The sequence below is a fragment of the Ovis canadensis genome, chromosome 17, assembly GCF_042477335.2.
Source record: "Ovis canadensis isolate MfBH-ARS-UI-01 breed Bighorn chromosome 17, ARS-UI_OviCan_v2, whole genome shotgun sequence".
In the NCBI taxonomy this organism is placed as follows: domain Eukaryota; kingdom Metazoa; phylum Chordata; class Mammalia; order Artiodactyla; family Bovidae; genus Ovis; species Ovis canadensis.
The window spans coordinates 52,959,374-52,984,547 of NC_091261.1; the positions used below are offsets into that span (position 1 = coordinate 52,959,374).

The 25,174-nt window shown below is 37.8% G+C and overlaps 1 protein-coding gene across 4 annotated transcripts in view; it reads left to right on the plus strand.

Moving 5' to 3' along the window:
* Positions 1 to 19,915, plus strand: part of PDGFC (platelet derived growth factor C) — a 244,389-nt gene extending 224,474 nt beyond the window's left edge. For 2 of the 4 annotated variants that reach the window (XM_069557602.1, XM_069557601.1), the window contains exons 5-7: positions 4,031 to 4,241; positions 10,763 to 10,980; positions 18,389 to 19,915. In XM_069557602.1, the coding sequence (XP_069413703.1) occupies positions 4,031 to 4,241; positions 10,763 to 10,980; positions 18,389 to 18,505 (546 nt within the window). In that variant the 3' untranslated portion in view covers positions 18,506 to 19,915. The remainder of the gene's footprint in view (positions 1 to 4,030; positions 4,242 to 10,762; positions 10,981 to 18,388) is intronic. The other 2 variants (XM_069557604.1, XM_069557603.1) reach the window with 1 other exon arrangement.
* Positions 19,916 to 25,174: the final 5,259 nt, after the last annotated feature.

Sequence of the window (25,174 nt, forward strand, 5' to 3'; positions counted from 1 at the left end):
GTAGTACTCTGTCAAAGCAATTTTTCATTTCTTAGACAATTAAAACATTCTGGTAGTAAAGAGGAATATATTAAATTTCGTTTTTACTCTTAAAAGTTGGTTATTATAATGGAAAACATCTTAGTGCTAATAGTTGAGCCAGAATTTTGACATTCTTGAAAGTAGATCTTTAAAATAAGAATGAAATCAGTGTTGAGCAAAACTCAACAGATTCATTTCTACTGATCAGCCTTTGTAAACCCACTACCACCACCACCAGAGGCAAGAGGGGCTCTGGACCCATGAAGCTATGAGTCCCAACAGAGGCTGGTCTACCCCAGAGAACGGATGTCCTTTTTCCTGAATGACAGTGGAGCTTCTGCTTTTCAACCCCTGTGCCCCCAGGATAGTCCAGAGAGGGGGTCTTTTCCAGATTAACACAATTGCTGTATTTAGGGCAGCCATGGCTCTGTTACTGGAGAAGTTTTCATGGATGAGTTGGGTTTCAAGGAAGGCTGTTATAAATGGTCAAGATTTATTGTGCAGATCACAAGACAGAGTTGTGCTCACGGGAGCAGGGCAACAGCATTAGCAAGGGTACAGGTCAAGGTCAGGAATATGACATGTGCAGCAGTCAGTAAGGAGACTAGATTGATTGGGACAAAATGTGCTTGTCTTTGATGAGTGGAGGATTAAATGAGAAAGGTGAGTGAGGGTCAGGTGGTGAGACTCCTGAGTACAGGGTAAGGAATTTGGATGTTATCCTCCAGATGAGAAATCACTCTAGGCATTTGTCCAGATTCATCCCGTGATCGGCGATAGCTTATTTTAGGTAGATTAACCCAGGGTTATGCAGCACAGGATAAAAGGAATAAGGGAAGATTGAAGACAAGGAGACAGATTTACAGGCTCCTAAATATAGTCCATGGTTTTCAGCTTCTGCCCGAGACCTGAGTAATGAAGATGAAAAGGAAGAGCTGATATGATAGTGTTTTTTTTTAATTACGGCAAATGTTATCATTTTTACCTGATCTCCAAAAAGAATCCATACTTATTATAGAAAATGCTTAAAATACACAGTTATAAGGAAGAAAATGAAAATCACCTGTTGTCATATACATTAAAACTGCATATGAATACTCTTGACGTTTTAGGCATTTTTAATTTTTTGTTTTGTTTCAAAGTATGTGAGTTGAAATCATGGTAAAATAATGCTAAGTTTAAAGAGCTTGGATTACTTATCATTTACTACGTTTTAGACATTTATTTCTTAGTAAAAAATTCTAGAGGACTGCATTTTTATTGCAGTATGCTTGATTTACAATGTTATGTCAGTTTCTAGTATATAGTAAAGTGAATTATATATGTATGTATATGTATACATACACATATATGTATATATCGATAGATAGTCTTTTCTGTTATGGTTTATTGCAGGATATTGAGTATAGTTTCCTGTGCTATGTAGTGTGTGTATGTGTTAGTCGCTCAGTCGTGCCTGACTCTTTGCGACCCCATTGACTGCAGTCCACCAGGCTCCTCTGTCCATGAGATTTTCCAGGCAAGAATACTGGAGTGGGTTGCCATTTCCTTCTCCAGGGGATCTTCCCAACTCAGGGATCGAACCCAGGTCTCCTGCACTGCAGGCAGATTCTTTACCGACTGTAGGTCCTTATTATTTATCTAGTTTATATATAATGACATGTGTCTATTAACCCTAAACTCCTAATTTATCCTTCATCCTCTTTGGTAACTATAAGTTTGTTTTCAATGTCTGTAAGCCTATTTCTGTTTTGTAAATATGTTCATTTGTATCAATTTTTAGATTCCATGTATGAATGATATCATATGGCATTTGAGTGTCTCTGTCTGATTTATTTCACTTAGTATGACAACCTCTAGGTCCATCCATGTTGCTGCAGAGAACAGTATTTTGTTCTTTTCATGGCTGAGTAATATTCCACTGTATATGTGTACCGCAGCTTCTTTATCCATTCATCTGTCAATGGACATTTAGATTGCTTCCACATCTTACTAGAGAACCTCATTTTTAGTGTCTGTCCCACTATTTCAGATTATGAGTGCAAGGTTATTAGCTATTCCACTATCGTAAGTCTAGATTGTTACCAACTTTTTGTTATTATGAATTTTACTGTAATAAGCATCAATGTAAATGCTTTATTTCATACTATTCCTTTTCCTTCCTCTGTAAGTAAATAAATAAATTTTAAATGTGAGGTGGAGCATTTGCTCCTGTATTTATTTTGTCTATTTTGATTTCAGTTCTGGTCTACCACACCTCACCCTTAGTCCACTTTAAAAACCAGGGAAGGGGATATTACTTTTGAACTTTTATTGAAATTATTATTTTTTCTTTAATTTATTTTTTTTAATTTTTTAATTTTTTATTTTTTAATTTTTTAAATTTTAAAATCTTTAATTCTTACATGCGTTCCCAAACATGAACCCCCCTCCCACCTCCCTCCCCATAACATCTCTCTGAAATTATTGCCTTATTTTGATGCTTGTCATTTAAAAATGGTGTATTTTAATCCATACCTGAGCATTTTAGGCTGCTTTGATTTGCTCCTTTTCAGCACTGATGAATTGACATTCCTGCACACATACTTCGTGTGCACAAATAAAAGGCTATAACCTCGAAAGTGAATTACAGGGACATGGGATGTATCCATCTTCAACTCTAGTATCCTATGCACATCAGTTACATCAACTACAGTGGTGCCAATTAATACTCACTTCTGCAGGCAGAGCAGAGAAATTTCAATTCAGTCATATCCTTGGCCATCCTTTCTTTTAAATGTTCACCAATCTCCTATAAGTGAAATAGTATCTCTTTTGTGTATATGATGTCTAGTGGCCATTCAAACTTCTTGTCTAGAATTTACCCATTTTCTATTGAGTTTGTTTTATTTCTGTATCCTGTGGCAAGTATGTGGTTTGCCAAGGTATTCTCCCAGTGTCTGTATTTTAACTCTGCTTATTTAAAAATTTTAGGCAAATTTATCAAAGTTCTCTTTTATGATTTGGATGTTTCCTATCTTGATTAACAAGTTCTTCTCCAATGTCAAAGGAGAATTCATTTGAATCAGTTCTGATGAGATGGATGAAACTGGAGCCGATTATACAGAGTGAAGTAAGCCAGAAAGAAAAACACCAATACAGTATACTAACACATATATATGGAATTTAGGAAGATGGCAATGATGACCCTGTATGCAAGACAGGGAAAGAGACACAGATGTGTATAATGGACTTTTGGACTCAGAGGGAGAGGGAGAGGGTGGGATGATTTGGGAGAATGACATTCTAACATGTATACTATCATGTGAATTGAATCGCCAGTCTATTTCTGACGCAGGATGCAGCATGCTTGGGGCTGGTGCATGGGGATGACCCAGAAAGATGTTCTGGGGAGGGAGGTGGGAGGGGGGTTCATGTTTGGGAATGCATGTAAGAATTAAAGATTTTAAAATTTAAAAAATAAAAAACTAAAAATTAAAAAAATAAATAAATAAATAAATAAAAAGAAAAAGAGTCAAAAAAAAAAAAAAGGTGTTTCACTTACAATTTATTCATATTCTTCATGGACCAATCACTTTATATTAAAGTTTTCATTCCTCTGACAATCATTAATAAACCTACCGGGTGATTTCCAAGAATGAGGAAGATGAAAAGTGGAAAACGAAGGGAAAAAGTGATAAACTCTTTTAAGGCTTCCATTGTTAAGTCCATAACTGGACCACAGAGGCATCATCTATTTTGTGTAACAGCAGGTACCCACACCCACCATGGTTTGTGTTAGCAAAAGTGGATGTCTTCCCTATTGAAAATCTTCCATAGAAACTCCATCCAAGTTCATGAAGTCTTTGCAAAGTATCAATTATTACTGGTCACTGACATTGAATAAAACTTCACTTCCCTGTGTTTTCAGCCATAGTCTCACTACCTAACCCCGTGCCTGAGTCCAGAAGGCATGTATTGTCATTTTTAAAACAGAGTCCACCTAACACTGGCTTCATTTTGCTTTCAGCAGCTCACAGAAACTGTGAGCCCGTCCTCGCTGCCCGCCTCAGCCTTGCCACTGGACCTCCTGAATAACGCCGTCACTGCCTTTAGCACCTTGGAAGACCTCATTCGGTATCTTGAACCAGACAGATGGCAGTTAGACTTAGAAGATCTCTACAGGCCCACTTCTTTGCAACTGCTGGGCAAGAATTACATGTTTGGAAGAAAATCCAGAGGTAAGCGCTCCCTTCAGCTTAGAACCTCATCTAATTTTCTTAGCAGCTCATGTTTCGGATTCTTCTGCCATACCGTTTAATGAGTAGAGTTTAAAATTCTTCCTTGATAAAGTTAAATGCTCCATTTTCTTAATATTTGAGCATATTTACATATTAAATGAAAATGTACATAAATGGAGGCTCTTCTGACTGCGTATGGGAGATTTAAAGAGATGCTTTTGCTGAAAATGCCTGCTATTTCTTTAATTCAAAAATATCATGTTGATGAAGTCCTCTGTTACATTTCACAAGAATTGTTGCTTATTCAAACAATATTTGGTGTATATTAAATTAGAGATTTAGCAGAAATTATCATAGCTGCTGAGCCATGTTTGGGGCTAGAAAAGGAGAAAGCTCAATTAAAATCTTTGTCTAGCATGTCTTCTGAATCAGAATTATATCCATTTCCAGTTCCTAAGCCTAGAAACTTTTCTAAATACTATGAAAAATAACTATGGCTCTCCAGAAAACAGACCTAGTAGTTTCCAAGACAGGAATCACTGTAACAAAATAATGCCCTAAAGGAACTCACACCATGATGATTCTTTCTCTGTATAACTATGTTTGAAATGATCACTTTTGACTATATGAGCGTATCTCCTTCCACGAGTGAAAGTGTTGATGATTAAAGTTAATTCCACATAGTCAAGAAATTAGAAATTATGGTAACAGAATTTGCTCTAAGGTCTGCTAACTTTCCTAGTAACGCTAACATTGGAAAGCATCCCTGTCAGACACAAATGAAAACACAATTGTCTAATTATAATACCCTTAGAAAATCTGTTTCAGTCTGTCAGATACTTTAAAATCTACCTAGGGTCTTTTACAAATGGAAGAACAGTCTGTAGAATGTCTATAGAAAGCAGAATATTTAGTTAATTTGAGCAACTCACAGGGGCAGATTGCATCAGACGTGTTCTTCAGAAAGAAACCCTACTCCCACCCTTTCCTCCTTAGAGCTGCACCCCTTCTGATCAGGACCTTCCATCTCAGCAGATCCTGTTGAGACTTGCCCAGCATGGTATTCTGCTGGGCCAGCAGCCCCGGTTTCCTCTCAGCAATATTGGAAATCTTGTCCAGAGGCAGCCGAATCTTGTCCAGATCCTGAAAGCTGTTACATATTTTACAAGATGTGATCTTGATGAATAACTCACCAACAGCACTTCCCTTCCCTCCTGCTCAAGAACGGGAAGACGGAGATTTGTGAGGCTGGCTGCAACGCCCCTGAATACAGCCTTTGTTAGCAAATTTGAGTGGATCTGTAAGAAGCAGAGGGAGTCAGCTGGGTTCTGAGCTCAGATCAAGTTTTTTGACAGCTGTTCTTGGGATGGGAACCTGCAAATCTCCCCTCCAGCCATGCCCATGTGCCTGTTTCTCTCCATGTGGTACTCAGTGATGATTTGGCCAGAGGCTAGGATGTATTTAAAAGACCCAGCATTGAACCAGGTCTTTCAAATAGTCGTTTAACACTTTCCAAATTGAAGCCCTTTGCAGTTTGCCAAATCTATTAACTTTTTAAGCATACGGTAAGTGTGAGAAAAGCAGTGTATATTTTTGGAACTTTACATAAACTAAAATGCAGGTGTGGGATAACATCTATGTAGACAAAACCAACTCCCCTCCCAGAGTCTCTCTACAAAGGAACGAGGAGTAAAACGTTTAAAAGCTTCTAATTAGACATCGAAAGAGATTTTCCATAGAATAAACATATCACAGTGTTACCACATTCATCTTAGAAAGACCACCCTCAGATTGCAATACAGTCATAGAATTTCCCCGGGCTGAATGTCTTAAAAGAATGAACACTGACCAAGTAAAATGTGATCATGGTTGTCTTTGTTTTGTTTTGTTTTATTTTTTTCTTTTTCTTAACCAGTGTTCTTTTTGGTAAAACTTGCAACATTTACGAATCTGAACAAGGAAATAGGTATTAGAAAAACAGTGTTCATTGATGACAAGCTTCACATCTTCATTCTTTAGAAAGACAAGCTCATGCATGCATCGTCTCAGTAGTCACAAAAAGAAAATAAAGCATCTGAAGGCTAAGTTTACTTTACAAATATTTTGTAGAGGGAAACTTCATAATAGTAAAGTTATACAAAAGTGTGTGTTCATGCATGATCTTTCTCTGTTTTTCTTCCCTTTTTTTTTTTTTTTGGCTTAGGTATTCTACACAATATTTGATGAATTCGTGACACCAAATATAGTTACATGACTTAATTTAATGAAGCTTAGATGAGTTTGAAGCCCTAGCAGTAGGAAGCATAAATTTCAAATAACATATGCTAAATTTAAAGTCCTTATTTAGCCCAGAGTAGACTGCATTCATGTCTTTCCGTTTCTTTATTTTCCCTTTCATCCTCCAATTCAGTGTATTCATTCATATCTTCCTACTACAGAAAAGAAAAACTCATTTTTTTTTAAAAGTCAGGCTTAACTAGTACTTAAAAAGGGCTTTTGACTTTTGTGTCAAACATGATAGATGAGTGGAAGCTAAGTTGAAAGTCTGTTTAAATTTTCACATTGTAGCAGGTATCATAACTTGGTTCACTTGGGAAATCCATCTAACCTTTTATTGTGGTTAAGTAAACATTTTAAAGGGAACATATACAGTCTCATTTTCTAGTTGCATGAAATAGTATGTTTAAAACTCTTTGAGGTAGATGAATATCCTTTGAAAGCTAAGAGCTTCATTCACATTCTAAAGAAGTATAAATCTTAAATAAGCATTAAAAACTTTGGCAACTGGCTTTTGTATGTGTGTGTCTGTTTTAGGTTTTCTCGCTTCTTGCCTAGATATTAACTTCTAGAGAAAAGATTCAAAGACGCTCCTATACAGCGTTGACAGTTAAAGAGCAGTATGTACATAGACTGTTAGTCCAGCAAAATGAAATCAGATAAAACAGGTGACATCACTTAACCTAATTATCTCATTAATTTTATTAGAACTAAGTTGGTCTTTAATGGCACTTAAAAAAATGAATTCATTTCCTCTTCATATTTAAAAGTTTTACTTACACAGGATCATTTTTCAGATGAAAGAGAAAACTTTAGATACTCAAATAAAGCAGTAATTTTTCTGTTGAATTGGAAAAAATAATTTTTAGCTGAATGAGGCTAAAATGAACCTATGAAATTACCATTTCCTTGGTGTTTCCCTGTTCTTGACCAATTTTAGTCAATTGTATAGTTTACATGTGTTTATAATTTACAACTGCATATACAGAATCATGTATGTGTTTCCTAAAAATACTTACCTTGACTTATTTTGACATTTTAGAAAAACTTGACCACATACACAAGTAAAACATAGCTTAAGAAAGCAAGCATTTGATTCTTACTTACCTTGTCATTTTTAAAATATTTTCAAATATTAGTCAGTTAACTTTTATAACTGGATTATTATTATCTGAAGTTAATTTTGGTGCAGAAAATATTATTTATGATGTTGTCAGTAATAATGAAAATATATTTAACATAGCTCTTATATTTTAGATAATGTTCCTAAATTTTAATAAAACAAATGCTAAAAAGCAAAATGACTGTCTGGGGAGGCCTTACAAATAGCTGTGAAAAGAAGAGAAGTGAAAAACAAAGGAGAAAAGGAAAGATATACCCATTTGAATGCAGAGTTCCAAAGAACAAGGAGAGATAGAAGAGCCTTCCTCAGTGATCAATGCAAAGAAATAGAGGAAAACAATAGAATAGGAAAGAGTAGAGATCTCTTCAAGAAAATTAGAGATACCAAGGAAACATTTCATGCAAAGATGGGCCCAATAAAGGGCAGAAATGGTATGGACCCAACAGAAGCAGAAGATATTAAGAAGAGGTAGCAAGAATACACAGAAGAACTATACAAAAAAGATCTTCATGACCCAGATAACCATGGTGGTATGATCATTCACCGAGAACCAGATATCCTGGAATGCGAACTCAAGTGGGCCTTAGGAAGAATCACTATGAACAAAGCTAGTGGAGGTGATGGAATTCCAGTTGAGCTATTTCAAATCCTAAAAGATGATGCTGTGAAAATGCTGCACTCAATTTGCCAGCAAATTTGGAAAACTCAGCAGTGGCCACAGGACTGGAAAAGGTCAGTTTTCATTCCAATCCCGAAGAAAGGCAATGCCAAAGAATGCTCAAACTACGACACAATTGCACTCATCTCAAACGCTAGTAAAGTAATGCTCAAAATTCTCCAAGCCAGGCTTCAGCAATGCATCAACCATGAAATTCCAGATGTTCAAGCTGGTTTTAGAAAAGGCAGAGGAACCAGAGATCAAATTGCCAACATCCGTTGGATCATCAAAAAAGCAAGAGAGTTCCAGAAATACATCTATTTCTGCTTTATTGACTATGCCAAAGCCTTTGACTGTGTGGATCACAAGAAAATGTGGAAAATTCTGAAAGAGATGGAAATACCAGACCATTTGACCTGCCTCTTGAGAAACCTGTATGCAGGTCAAGAAGCAGCAGTTAGAACTGGACATGGAACAACAGACTGGTTCCAAATAGGAAAAGGAGTACATCAAGGCTGTATATTGTCACCCTGCTTATTTAACTTCTCTGCAGAGTCCATCATGAGAATCGCTGGGCTGGAGGAAGCACAAGCTGGAATCAAGATTGCCAAGAGAAATATCAATAACCTCAGATGTGCAGATGACACCACCCTTATGACAAAAATTGAAGAGGAACTAAAAAGCCTCTTGATGAAAGTGAGAGAGGAGAGTGAAAAAGTTGGCTTAAACCTCAGCATTCAGAAAACTAAGATCATGGCATCCAGTCCTGTTACTTCATGGCAAATAGATGGGGAAACAGTGAAAACAGTGGCTGACTTTATTTTGGGGGGCTCCAAAATCACTGTAGATGGTGATTGCAGCCATGACATTAAAAGATGCTTACTCCTTGGAAGGAAAGTCATGACCAACCTAGACAGCATATTCAAAAGCAGAGACATTACGTTGTCAACAAAGATCCGTCCAGTCAGGGTTATGGTTTTTCCAGTAGTCATGTATGGATGTGAGAGTTGGACTATAAAGAAAGCTGAGCGCTGAAGAATTGATACTTCTGAACTGTGGTGTTGGAGAAGACTCTTGAGGCTCCCTCGGACTGCAAAGAGATCAAACCAGTCCATCCTAAAGGAAATCAGTTCTGGGTGTTCTTTGGAAGGACTGATGTTGAAGGTGAAGCTCCAATATTTTGGCCACCTGATGCAAAGAAGTGACTCATTTGAAATGACCCTGATGTTGGGAAAGATTGAAGGCAGGAGGAAAAGGGGACGACAAAGGATGAGATGGTTAGATGGCATCACCGACTCAGTGGACATGAGTTTGAGTAAACTGTGGGAGTTGGTGATGGACTGGGAGGCCTGGTGTGCTGGGGTTCATGGGGTCGCAAAGAGTCGGACATGACTAAGTGACTGAACTGAAATGAACTGACAGAAAAAACTCTGATGGATTATATATTATTAAAACTTCAATTTTATTGGAATTGCTTTTACTTGAATATTTCTAGGGGAAAAGGCAAAGCCTTAAACCAGAAATTAAGATCATTTTAGAAATGTTTATCCTAGTAATTATCAACTACGTCATATTTTATATATAGTTCATACTAAACGTGACATGTTATTTTGATATAATTTAACTGAGACAATGTCATCTTGTAGTTAAAAGCAATGGTTCTTTGAGAATTTACTGCAACAATTAATAAAAGGATACTTTTTTCTCTTCATAAGTAGATATTCTAAAGAATAAAGCACAACATAGTTAACCAAGTTACTAAAAGAATAGAGACAATGGTTGTAACTTAGACATTACTTTCATCCATTAAAAGGAGACTACAAATCTGAAGGAATCTAGTTAATCTAAATTTCCAAGTCCATAAACTAATCAACACGCCAAAAGCAATGCTTTCCAACAACTCCTGCTCTCTTAAAAGGTGTCTTCTTTTTCATTCCTGGTCCACTCAGCTGTCTTCAAAAACTCATTTTCTTCATTCCTTTTCACATTCTGTGATTCATGTCAAGTTCTGCCAGCAAGTTTCTAAACTTCATTCTTCACTCATTGCGTGAGCTTGTCATCCTTCTAAAACTTGGATTTATTTTTTCATCAAAACATTCATTTTACATTCTATTCTTCCCTCCAACGTGTCCCGTATTTGCTTTTTTTCCAAAGGTTAGAAGATGTAGCCCATTTTTTCCTGTAAAGTTTCCTATGTTTAGCTCTTAACTGTTTCTGTTGGCTCCATCAACTCTGCACAATGCTACCTCTCAACCATCCCTGGGTCACAAGTAAGCTCTGTTTGTCATAAAATAGAAGTCCAGCACACAAGCTGCATCACCCTAAGACCTGGTTAAATAATTAGGGTCATTGTTAAGGTGATGGTTCATGAAATAGATTTCTGTGTGAGAAAAAAAAAAAGAGCGTAGTGAAATGCATCAGGCTCAGAGCTCACCTCCTCTTGGCTCCCTGTGTGCCCCGCAGTGGTGGACCTGAACCTGCTCAAGGAGGAGGTGCGGCTCTACAGCTGCACGCCCCGCAACTTCTCTGTGTCCGTCCGGGAGGAGCTGAAGAGGACTGACACCATCTTCTGGCCTGGCTGCCTCCTGGTGAAGCGCTGTGGCGGGAACTGTGCGTGCTGCCTGCAGACCTGCAGCGAGTGTCAGTGTGTCCCCAGCAAGGTCACCAAGAAGTATCACGAGGTACGGACGCCCTTGCTTTCCCTGATCTTTCAGCTGGGGGTCGTGTCCCAGAATATCATAAAGCAGTGCATCGGAGAAGGATTATTGTTTTAAAGGAGAGGTCGTCTTCAGGGAAACCAAACAAAACCAAACCAAGGTTTACAGAGGAGTTCCTGTTTTTATTTATTACTTTAAAAAATTAGAACCTTGAACTCAGAAAGCCAGACATGAAGGATTTGGACAGCTTGTCCTCCAAATGGACAATCACAGGTGATCAGGGGACTTTTTCCTCATAGAAAAAACACAATATGTTCTTCTGGATGGGGGAAAATGGATGAAATTTTCACCTTTTCAAAATATCAAGGGAAAATATTTTAAAGACAAACTTGGAGGTAAATTATAGTCTATTTTGGAGAAAAGAGATCTTTGATGTTTATTTTTCCATTTGGGACAGTGCTAACATATAAATCCCAAGAACATATTCATAATTATACTTCCTATTATTCATCTTTTATATTGTGTCTTCCTGTTATTCATGTGGCCCCAAATAGTATGTTAAACCTTCATGGATTCTTCATTCTTCTTTATCTTTATCCTATGTAATTAAGGAAAATACAATAGGAAATATTAGTAATTTTTGGTTTTCAGAGCCTTGGTAATGTTAGAGCTTAAACATTTAAAATTCTTATTAATTATCCCCAGTTATACCCCCTGCCACCCTCTCTAGCAGCACATAGCTTTCACACTTCAGGAAGCAATCCTTTTTTGATGGCTCAACTTCAGTCTTCACAAAATGTGTTTTACAAACTTTAATTTGTACAAAACCAAACCAAAGTCTGCCTCCTAACTTCATTTCAGTATGGCTTCATTTGTTTTTATTTTTTCTGCTAAATAAGAGAATGGCACAAAATAAATATCTACTTAATAAATGAAATGATTTTTCTTATATATGAAGACACCAGCAGAACCCACATTTGTTGGGTAACCTGAATATGTCATTCATAAACTGCACTCATGTGACAGGGCTGCCCAGCTCTTCCCTGGTATTGTGTTGGCAGTTGACTAAATGGAAAGAAAGCACTGAATTCCAGAACAGAAGGTCCCTATTTCTACCCTAGGTCTATTATTAACTTGCTGTAATCATCAGGACACTTAGCCTACATAAATGCAAACTAGGATCGATTTTTCCTAATGGTTTTATTCTCTGACAATTATTAGATGACAGTTTTTAGAAGATAACATCCAAAACTGGCAGTCTGGAAAATAAGTAGGACTGCTTGCTCTCATATTCCACATGCATCTAGAGACCCTTGTGCTATAAACAGCCTCCATTCCTGTTTCAGGAGGAACCCCAGTCCCACTCTGCCCAGAGGATAGCTTTGTTGCTACTCTGAGAACTGGGAATGTAGTTGAGAAAAAAACCTTTCACATGGCAGTTCTATTACTGAACCAAACTTGGGTTGCTTGCCCTCCCGAGCAGTAAAGTCAGTCTTTTGACCCAGCTTGTAGTGCAGGAAATACAATGTTTATTATAGGTGCCAAACAAGGAGTCCAGGTCGTTCTCATTTAAAAGGCTTGAACACCTGAAGGCCTTCAGGAAAAGGTTTTTAAAGACGCAGTAAGGAAAATGGTTTCAGCTCATGAACTTTCTTCAGATTGGTTGGTGGTAAGGTCATCAGAAGTCAATATCATTAACCTTCTGGTTCCAACTGGTCTAGAGTCTATAAGCTTGTACTTGTGGGGAGCATATAGTTAAGTTCTTTTACCTGGTGTCTGGAAAACAGCTCAAAGGATATGGCTCAGGATACTATCTATAGCCCTTGAGGAAGAACTCTAAAGGTCTTTGACTTTGTTTAATGACTAAACTATTATTATTTTGTTTTACTTGACTGTTATCCTTTCTGCATTTTCTCACTTCTCCTATTAAATGTATTCTTTGAATAGTTTTTCTACAGACAAAAGACAAAATGAGGACATGGAGTAGGGGAATGGCCCACTGGATCCTGTTCTAAAACATGTTAAAGTCAAAATGCCTCAATTAGGCTGATATTAGAGTTGATTGGTATAACGTAAAAAGATGTGATTAAAGTAGTAGATAAACTGGAGTGACTCATTCCCCACCTAAAATTATTCAATTTTGAACTTTCTAAAGCAGGTACTTACTAAGGAAAGTGTATTTGGGGACATGATTTAGCCGACAAGTCTTGGGCTTATGACGCAACTTGTGAAGAGCTATAAAAGCCAGAGGAGTCTTGTGAGCTTTTCTAAACAAGCTTATCAGATGCTGAGTCCATGTCAGGCTTTGGGGCTGCTGAATCAGTCCTCAGATCAAGAGGATCATCCTCCATGCTATACTTGTAAATTTCTTTTCAAATACCATTAGTTTCAGAGTTATCCAGAACGTTGCCACAGAGTGTGCAATATCTGTTTTAAAGTCTCAGGTAAAATTCTTCTCTGGGGAAAGGTCATGGGCAGAGCTTCTGCACTACTGCTCTTCAGAAGGGCATGGATTCATCGTCTCCGGCCTTCAGGCGGGGTTGATTGTGTGCGCTACCTATATGTCCAGACTTACAACCGTGCCTGTTTATCTAGTTGTAAGATCATGGAGTACATTTCCCACAAATATCTCTAATGTGTATGTGCACAGATATAATTATATGGTCACCTAGTCCATATTGCTACAGATGTGGCCAACCTAATCCCATCTTAATTTTTTCAATGTTTTGTTGGAATTATAAAATTTTCTTTGATATTATTTTTTTTTAGCAATCGAATTAGCCTATGAAAAAGATTGTGTGGTGTAATTCATAGTCCCTGAGCCCTAAATTTTTCTCAGCCTTATACTTTGTATGTTCTGAGGCTAGTAAATTTAGTATTACTTCTAAATAAATGAACTTTTTCAAAAACATAACTTATAACATTTCTAAAATCATTGTTATTGAATACCATTAATCAAGATCTAGAGACTTATTTAAAGTGAAGGCTTTCATTCTTTTTGGTGATCCTTGGTCCAGTTTTCAGTTTAAAGATTATTCTACTTCATGGACAAAGCAGAAGGAAAGACAGAGTTTAAAAAGTTTTACTTTTTCTCTCTTTCATCCAGCTCTTTTATGCAGCTTGCCTACATATTAAGCTGAAGTGTATCTATTTGTGTCACTACAAATATAACTGAATAAGTCCCTCTTTTGACTTCCTTTAATATTTTCATTGGGTTTTCACAAACTTAAAAATATCATAAAATGTAATGTTATATTTTGACAAAATATTAAATTAGATTTTTATTGCTTTTGCATCTAAAATCAGATATTCTTCATTTGAAGCCATTTTAGCCAAAAACAAAAAAATGTTTTCTTAATTTCCTTGTCTCCAAAAAACAAATTTTTCAGAAAAGCAAGACAGGGGTTCTTTAGGTATGTGTAAACCTAGATGTTACAACTTTCTTGAATCCCTTTTTGGTTTCCTGTCAATCCCAGCATAACTGTAGTTCATCCTCCTGCATGTGTGCAACTTTAAAGATATTTCTGTTAGAGAACTGTTATTACTTTGTGTTTGTTTCTCCCAAATTGAGAACTAAGAATAAAGATCCCATTACAATGCATTGCTCAAGTGCAGGGAATCCAAGGCTGTGTGACTTGGAGCTAATTGCTTAATCCCTGGCCCCTCAATTTCTTCATCTGTGATGTGCACTCTAAGCCTTCACGCCTCATTATGAGGACTCAAGGAGCTGATGCTTACAAATACCTAGAATGAGGTCTGGCACATTTCAAGCCGTCCATATATATTGGCGATTGTCTCACTCAGCTTTCTCTGGTGACTCAGACAGTAAAGTATCTACCTGCAATGCAGGCGAGCCAGGTTTAATCCCTGGGTCAGGAAGATCTCCTGGAGAAAGGAATGGCTACCTACTCCAGTATTCTTGTCTGGAGAACCCATGGACAGTGGAGCTTGGTGGGCTACAGTCTGTGGGTTTGTGAAGAGTTGGACACAACTGAGTGACTAACACTTTCACTCAGCTTTATTTCTGTCCCCTCCACCTTGTCCAGCCTTATTCTTTAATTATGGCAAATAATCAGTTAGATCCACCAGTCCATTCTAAAGGAGATTAGCCCTGGGTGTTCTTTGGAAGGAATGATGCTAAAGCTGAAACTCCAGTACTTTGGCCACCTCATGCGAAGAGTTGACACATTGGAAAAGACTCTGATGCTGGGAGGGATTGAGGGCAGGAGGAGAAGGGGACGACCAAGGATGAGATGGCTGGATGGCATCACTGACTCAATGGACGTGAGTCTGAGTGAACTCCAGGAGTTGGTGATGGACAGGGAGGCCTGGCGTGCTGCGATTCATGGGGTCGCAAAGAGTTGGACATGACTGAGCAACTGAACTGAACTGAACTGAACTTAATAATCAATAAAGACTTAATAAATTTTGCCCAGAGATAGGATATTTTCTTTCTGGCAAAAACATTCGTAAGATATTCTGACAAACATATCGCTCCTTTCCTCTATTCTTAGTCACCCTAATGGGCTTTCATCTTGTTTATATCTTCATACATCTAGTTTCATTTTTCGTAACACATAGTCTTTTCTTGTGTAGATCTGTTTTTTGGGGAGGGAAATAATCATATCACTCAATTGCCTTGCTCTAGTAATGTGTCCCATCACCCAAGGCTGTGTGCGACCCGGAACTGGGGACACGTGCATTGTTCCGTGATGGGTCTTTCTAGCCTGATCTGTTCTCTCCACAGTCTCTAGTTTTAGCATTTCCTTGCATTATTTCTTCACACAGTCAAAATTGTAGTTTGAGTCTCTTCCTCAACACCTTTGTGAGATATGCTTCTACTTCATTTCTTTTCCTATATCATAAGCCCTGTGCTAAAGACCAGTAACCCTTTTTAACATTATCTGGGACCAGCTAGTCATTTTCCAGGTCTCTCTTTGTCTTCTAAAGTCCAACCTTTCAAAGGGAATTAAGAGGGAGAACACTAATTAAACCTGCACCACATTCAAGACCTGAATACCCTTGGAACATTATGAGATTCTTTTGCTTTTGTAAATATCCACAGGCATGGGTAGATGAAGAGGGGGTGGAGAGGGGGCAATTATGTGGTGACTGCATCTTGTGTAAGCTCTGCAGAGGGAGGAAGGGTTGCTGGGTTGTAGCCTGGTGTAATGTAGACTGTCAGAACTGTATATGGGGGTCTTACTAACCCTTAACCAGTCATGGCCATTCTTTCCCCTGCCAACTGGGAGAATGTATATAAGTGGATATAGGAATTAAAGACATTGCCAATATTGCAGTGTATCAATCCACTTGACCTAACTCCAGAAGCCATTTGTCAAGAGTGATGATAAGGCACAGTGCCAGCATCTTACGAGTAGTTGGTTTTCATGCCAACTTATGTTGGTCAAAAGCAGGAGATCAATACCAACACATATATTGTATTCATCTCACTGGATTAAGTTTCACATGAAAATAATAGTCTGAATAATTTTCACTCTAGAATTGTAAATGTCATAGAAAATCTACTTTAAAAGTTTACTATTTTTCATAAGTTTGCAATTTTTCATAGCTATCATAAGACTTTGCAGTTTATCTTTCTAGGAAGAAAATTAATAAGTAAGTAGAGTATATCACTAGTAATATTCTGGGTCTTGGTGAAATTATTATCTATCGTTGTGATCATTCCCATTTGGCAAAAGTACAGATAGTGGCTGTGTCACTCATTCTCTCTAAGCTAAAATAGGGCTAATAATTATAAATTACTTCATAGAATTCTAGTGAGTTAAAGTATGTGAAAACTATTAGATCACCTGGTACCCAGTAAGCATTCAAAAAATGTCAGCTAATTAACCTTTGATATGACCAGATAAACCAAAGGGAGGACGATTCTTTGTTTTTCATTTTAAATATTTAAGTAAAACAGTCATAAAACCAGTTGTTGTTTAGTTACTAAGTCATAAAACCAGTTGTGTTGTTGTTTAGTTACTAAGTCATGTCCAACTCTTTGCGACCCCATGAACTGTAACCTGCCAGGCTCCTCTGTCCATTGGATTATCCAGGCAAGAATACTGGAGAGGGTTGCCATTTCCTTCTCCAGGGGATCTTCCCAGACCCGAGTCTCCTGCATTGGCAGGTAGGTTCTTTACCACTGAGCAACTTGGGAAGCCTCCGTAAAACCTGACTTGTGCCATTTTGGATTAATGAATATTTCCAGAATGGTATCTTTCAGAAGTTGCTCTGCAAAGTTATCTGTGTCAGACTCAGAGAGCAAACTACGCAACTTCCCATTATTCTGTGCTCTGTTCATAAGCCAAAGCCATATAATTTCTAAAACTTTGTATCAAGACCTAAAATGTAATATACGTTGAGTAGTTAGTTCTTATCAAATATGTCAGAGAATCATGTATAGAATACAGAGCTGTATCCTTTCATCACAGTTTGAAAAGGGTGTGTTTAGTATCAGTGTCTGTTTTGCTGTATTTCTGGTTTAAAATCTCAACCATCCAAATTGCAAATAACTTCATTTCATAGAGGCATTCTTGTTATTCTTGCCAACTGTACACGACACAGTAGGACCCAGCTGCAGAAAGTTAACTGTGACGGAGCTGTTGTCGACGAAGTACATCTAATCCATCTCATCAAGTTTACAGAGAACTTGACGTGTAGCCAAGCACGTTAATGAGCAGCATAATTGAGCAGACTCAGCTGCAGACCGGTCGGGTTTCTTTTCACAGCATCTCAGTACTGCCTGCCATGCTCCAAGGATAAATATTTGCTAAGTATGTGAATAAATGAATGAAAGAAAACAACAAACAGAAAAACAGATTGTTCAGTAGTGGTTTCCAAAACACCTAAAGAAGGTGAAATTCCCTCTGATGAATCTTTCAATGTAAGGACTATTCTTTTTTAAAAATTTATTTTATTGAAGTATAGTTGATTTCCAATGTTGTGTTAATTTCTGCTGTATGGCAAAGTCACTCAGTTATAGATATACATATATATTATTTTTCATATTCTTTTCCATTATGGTTTATAACAAGGTATTGACTATAGTTCCCTATGCAGTACAGTAGGACATTGTTGTTTATCTACTCTATATATTCTAGTTTGCATCTGCTAATCCCAAAGTCCCAATCCGTTCCCTCACCTGTCCCTCTCTCCCTCGGCAACCACAAGTCTGTTTATTCTGAGCAGCCTCCTTCCTAATTGTTGGTATTAAAAGGTCTTTCCTTTCATGAAAAGATGATAATCATTTGTGATTTCTTGAAGGGTGGGGGGATATGTTCATAATGCCTTCAGGAGTAGAAATTAAAATGTGTTAAGTCATTGTTGGGCCCCGAGATTCTGTTCTGAAATCATTCCTGTCCATGAAATCACAAATTGCAGACGTGGCCTGATTTTAAAGGTGGTTTCCATTGTTCCCTTTCAGGTCCTTCAGTTGAGACCCAAGACAGGCGTCCGGGGGCTGCATAAGTCACTCACGGACGTGGCCCTCGAGCACCATGAGGAGTGTGACTGCGTGTGCAGGGGGAACCCTGGGGGATAATGCCTCACGGTGGCTCAGGGCTGCCTCTGCGATGGAACTTGTGCCTTATCTCCTTCCACAGTCCCGGCTGTTGGCTCCAGGGCCCTTTCATCTTCAGGATTTACAGCGTGTTCTGAGAGAGGAGACACCGGGCAGAATTAGGGGTTGTGCAACGGCTGTTTGGAGATGAGGCCCCACGACAAGAGGAACGTCCTCGCCGGGAAAAGGAATGAACCTTGTAGATTTCTAGTTAGTTGCAAAGTCCCTATGAGCACCCTCGGCTGCATTGTGTCTCTTGTCTGGATGTGGCCTAGGTTCATGTCAGCACAGGAAACACTGCCTGTGAGCCCCTGGTTCTGTCGCCTTGCTTAACTCTAAGCCCCGTGCTCTGGGGCTAAAATCACAGAAATCTCGGATTGTTTCTTCTAGTCACATGTATAAGAGTGTTCTAAGTTCTACCAACATGGGTTTTAAAAAGGAACTGTGTTGCCATGAATTAAACTTGTCATGCTGATAGGAGAGACTGGATATTCCATATTTCTTAATCAGATTTCTACCATTTAGAAGAAGAGACCTCCATGCATGGTTTGGAACAGACAAACCTGAGAAGAGTGGCCTTATCTTCACTTTATAAGTTGGTTTATTTGTTTTATTGTGTACATTTTTTATAGTCTCCTTTTGACATTATAACTGTTTGCTTTTCTAATCTTGTTAAATATATCTATTTTTACCAAAGGTATTTAATATTCTTTTTTATGACATCCTAGATCAACTATTTTTAGCTTGGTAAAATTTTCTAAACAGAATTGTTATAGCCAGAGGGACAAAGATGATATAAAATATTGTTGCTCTGACAAAAATACATGTATTTCCTTCTTATATGGTGCTAGAGCTTAGATCAGTCTGCTTTTTCAAATGTTAATTGGGAAATGGATAGAATTTGGTAAGTTGCAAAGACTCTTGGAAAATAAATAATCATGTCTTCAAACTCCTCTTACCGGGATGCAAGTAAAAAGCAGAATACCCCCAGAGGCATCCAGGTCCAGGCGTTACTAACCTCTAACCCTTATTTAGGGAAATGTGAGCCCAGCTCAGAAGATCATAAAGCACCTTGAGAATATGAGACTTGACAACCTCCTGACAAAGCATGCTCGGCTGTCCTATAGGAACACATCCTATTTATTGTGATGTTCTGGTTAGATTATCTTTAAACTCTGTTCCATACACTTGTATAAATACATGAATATTTTTATGTACAGAAGTATATCCTTTAATCAGTTCACCTATTGTACTCTTTGGCAATTGAAAAGAAAATCAGTCAAATCTTTCGCTTGTACAATGCTGAATCTTGTGCCTAGGTTATGTGGTGACTATTGGAATTAAAATGTATTGAATCACCAAATAAAAGAATGCAGCTATTTTGGGGAGAAACTGAGTGTGTGTTTGCAAGATTTGTGTCACCATGATTTTTATTTTGCAAAAGGTAAAATCAGTTCAAAAGACAGGCAGAAAAGTGAGCATTTCTGGTGAGGCTTTCCTGCCTCTGGACTCCTGTGCTTTTGAGCAGTAGTTTTCTTTTTCTCAGTTATCTTGATACTGATTAGTGGTAAATTAAGTTGCAAGTGACTTGGAGTTGTGTGTGATTAATGAAATGCTTGATGACAGATTAGATGGTGGTATGAAATGGGGGAGTATAACTTCCCACTCCTGTCTTTGCATTTTCAGTGGCTGATACTAGAAGGGGTGAGCCCAGACCCCTCTAGCACGTGGATCCACATACCTAACATGGCACACATCAAGATGTGGGCCTGTGTTTGAGAAGTAGATCTCAAGGCAGGCTGGTGTCTTCAGCACTTGAGCCCTGCATTTGGACTTGCCTGGGGGCTATCTAGGTCCCAGGCTCTTCCAGGCAATAGCCTTTCAAGCACTTTCCCGCCTGACAGTCCTACCCTGAGCCCACCCACATGAAAAATAAAGTGAAAATACCTGCTCTGTATTATTGACTTATTATCATAATTTTGTCCCAGCTGCCTGGAGGCTGACTAGATACAGCTTGGCTGCTGTCCTGGAAAGTCTACCACGTCTCCATCTGGCCATTTGACCACTGTTATTAGACTTTTCAACACACTGTGAAATGTGATAGCTGTGACCTGTGGAATTGCATTTAATCCAACATTTCCAGCTTTTTCTTTAAATTGAAGTATAGTTGATTTGCAATGTCATGTTATTTTCAGGTATACAGCAAAGTGCCTCAGTTATACATGTCTATACATTCTTCTTCATATTCTTTTTCATTATAGTTTGTCACAGGGTATTGAATATAATTCCCTGTGCTGTGCAGTAGGACCTTGTTGTTTATCCATCCTGTATATAAGTTTGCTACCCCTAATCCACCCGTCTTCCTTGCCCCTCCCCTACTCCTCCTCCCCCTTGGCAACCACAAGTCTGCTCTCTGTTCTCTGTGCATGCTAGCACTGTCTATGGAGCCCTGTTCCTGTGCTCATCTATTTCAATAATGTCCTCCCGTGTGTATTAAGATGTTAATTATATTTTGTACTCTGCTTCAGAAAGCATTTGCCTAGCCACTTACATTAAATGCAATTTCTTTGTAACTTCTAAGCCATTATAATAATTTTATTTAGTATAAATCTATACAAAATTTAGGAGAAGGAAATGGCAACCCTCTCCAGTATTCTTGCCTGGAGAATCCCGGGGACAGAGGAGACTGGTGGACTGTGGTCTATGGCGTCACACAGAGTCAGACACAACTGAAGCAACTTAGCAGCAGCAGCGTACACAATTTGAGAAAGAGACTTAGTAGTTTCATAGGAAGGATAGCTATTAAGATTAATAACTTTATTGTTTTAGAAATATATATGTACTCCCAGCTCCCATTTTAAAGAAACAGGAAAGCAGATCTTAATATTCATGGAAATGCAAAGGACCCAAAATAGCTAAGAAATCTTAAAAAAGAGCTATAAACTTGGAGTACTCACAGTTCCCAATTTCAAAACTTACTGTGAAACAATAAAAATAGTGTGGTAAGGCTAATAATTTAGACATACAGATAACTGAGAGTCCAGAAATAAACTCTCACATTTATGGTCAATTTATTTTGACAATGCTACCAAGACAGCTCGATGGGGACAAGGTATTCTTTTCAACAAATAGTGCCAGGACCCCTGGATATCCATATGCAAAAGAATAAGTGTGAACCCTTACCTCCTACCATGTACAGATATTAAGTCAAAAATGAATCAAAGACCTAAATGTAAGAGGTAAAAGTATGAAATGCTTAGAAACACATACAGGAGAAATTTCTGATGACCTTAGATTAGGTGATTGGTCATGTCTCAGATACACACCAAAAACACACGTGACAAAAGAAAAATGACATTATTAAAACCTTCTGTGCTTCAAAGGACACTGTTAAGAAAATGAGAAGACAAACCACATAACATGAAAAAATATTTTCCATTCATGTATCTGATTGTGCGCACGTTCAGTTGCTCAGTTGTGTCCGACTCTTTGCAATACCATGCACTGTAGCCTGCCAAGCTCCTCTGTCCATGGAATTCTCCAGGCCAGAATACTGGAGTGAGTTGCCTTTCCCTTCTCCAGGGGATTTTGCAAACCCAGGGATCGAACCCAGGTGTCTCACATTGCAAGCAGATGCTTTACGCTCTGAGCTACCATGGAGGCCTATAATATCTGATTAAGATCTTATATTGATATTTAAAATATATAAAGCACTCTCATGACAACAATAAAAAGATAATTCAATAGAAAAATGAACAGAGTGCTTGAATACCCATTTCTCAAGAAGATACACAAGTAGCAAATACACACATGAAAAGATAGCCGACATTATTAGTTATTATGGAAATGCAAATTAAAATCATGAGCCAACTACTTTACATCCAGTGAAACAGCTAGAATCAAAGAGACAGATAGTAGGTGTTGATGAGGATGTGGAGAGACTGGAACCCTATACATTGCTGGTCAGATTGTAAATTACTGTAGCAACTTTGAAAACAGTGATTCAGTTCTTCAAAACCTTAAACCCAGAGTAAATATAGAATTAGTAATTCTACCACCAGATATATACTCAAGAAAATGGAAAATCCCCACACACGATGGTTCATAGCAACATTTTTCATTATAGTAAAAAAAAAAAAAAAAGAAACCACCCAAATGTCCATCAACTAATAAACAAGTAAACAAAGCAGAGTGTATCTATTCAATAGAATATTATGGAATAAAAATTAAAAGTAATGAAGTATTGATACATGCTGCAGCGTGGATGAACCATGAAGACATGGTGCTAGGTAGAAAAAGCCTTTCACAAAAGACCATACAATGTAAGACTACATTTATATGCAATGTTCGGGACTGACTAATCTATACAGAAAGAAATTTGACAAGTGTTTTGCCAGTGGCTGGTAGAAGTGGGTAAAAGGACAGTGACTGCTAATGAGGACAGCTTTTCCCTTTGGAGTGATGAAAATACTCTGAAATTAGATACTGGTGACCACTGAACTCTATACTTCAAAATCGTGAAATATTTGTATTTGAATTATATCTCAATGAAGTCATTCTAAGAAATTACGACTGCAGTAAATTTTTAAATTATGTACTGCAGTGTTTAAGAAGTAAAATACCTCCCCCTCAAAAAGAACAAGGAATAAAGTAAAAAAAAAATCCAAAATTTTATCACCGTGTTCCCCACCATGTTTATCTATGCATGTCAATGTGTAGATAATCATACAGGTAATTAAATGGCATTTCTGGTCTCAGTTTTGTCCCTGGTAGTAGTAGATGATGTCTACTCCTTTTGAGGTGTGTGTTTCTATCAGAATGTGGTCTTTGCCATGGCTTGCTGTAACCTACAAGATGGAAGTATAATGCCTGTGACAGGTGTCATATGCTGGTACAGATATTTGCTGTCTTTGCTGCCATCACCATGAGCAGAGTGTGCCCCCAGAGAGCACAGTGGACTCAGAGGTCCTGCTGCTGTTCTGAATCCAGTTCCTGCCATGGGGTCAAGTTCTGCAGATTCCAGAAAACCCACACACACTTGACTGAGAAATAAATCATTCTTGTTGTAAGCAAGAATCTTACAGGGATCTTGAGAGTATTTGTTATGCAGTGCTGTTTGGCAAATGAGATTAGTAGGTATTATTTTCTTTGCAAGGAGATTGTATCATATGTGCTCTATCTCCAGGAAACTTTCATACATACCTTCACTTTGCAACTTATGGACAAAAAATTGAAATTGAACAGGAAATATGTTCTTTGGAAAATGTTTCATCAGTATAAGATACAGCCTTTCTAAATGATCTCTCTAAAGCTGTGAAAAAATGTTATTAAAAACATATTAAAAGCATAGAATCCCTTGCAAAGCACTTGCTTCTATTTCAGTGAGCATCTATCATTTTTCTATTAAGGAGGGAAAATAAGCTCTCAGATAATGTGGTCTACATTTTCAGTGATAGTCTCGTTGTTTATTAATAATTTTATGGTTTAATAAACATTTAACTAATTCAAAACATTGAAACATTTACTTAAAATGTTTAACATGAACTCTTCTATAACTTAAGACACTTAGGGAAATTTTCATCTGCTCTTTATGCTATCTTCTTTCCAAACTTTCTGTCTCTATATCAATCTCTCTCATTTCTTCGTTCTTTCTTTATAAAACATTCAGTTCAGTTCAGTTCAGTCGCTCAGTCATGTCCGACTCTTTGCGACCCCATGAATTGCAGCACGCCAGGTCTCCCTGTCCATCACCAACTCCCGGAGTTCACTCAGACTCACATCCATTGAGTCAGTGATGCCATCCAACCATCTCATCCTCTGTCGTCCCCTTCTCCTCCTGCCCCCAATCCCTCCCAGCATCAGAGTCTTTTCCAGTGAGTCATCTCTCCGCATGAGGTGGCCAAAGTACTGGAGTTTCAGCTTTAGCATCATTCCTTCCAAAGAAATCCCAGGGCTGATCAATTGTATAATCTCCATGCCTTTAATTCTTTTGTGATTATTTACATAATGCATAGATTACATCCAGAATACTGTTCATTCAATGTGGTGTGGATAAATCCTTGATTCCATTTTTAGTTTTCTAAAACTTGTTTGCCAAATAGAATTATAATTTGAGGATTAAATATTGTATTTGATTTAGGGGCTTTCCTGGTGGTCCAGTGGTTAGGATTCCACTGCAAGGGGTGCAGATTCTATTCTTTCTCAGGGAACTAAGATCTCACATGCCACGTGGCACAGCCAAAATATTAAATTAAAAATATATATTCAATTTAACTGTCTATCTTTTGTGGAGGAAGGAGATTGATAGCAATTGGAGAAATGTGAAACCATTTTTTAAAAATTTTATTTTTTAATATAAATTTATTTATTTTAATTGGAGGTTATTTACGTTACAATATTGTATTGGTTTTGCCATACATCAGCATGAATCTGCCACAGGTATACACGTGTTCCCATCCTGAATCCCCCTCCCTCCTCCCTCCCCATAACATCCCTCTGGGATTTTAATGAAGTATATTTGATATACAGGTTATATTACTTTCTGCTCTACAGCAAAGTGATTCAGATATATATGTATATTTTTCATATTATTCTTCATTCTTGTTTATCATAGGATAAACCCACTGTGATATAGAGTAGGACTTTGTTGTG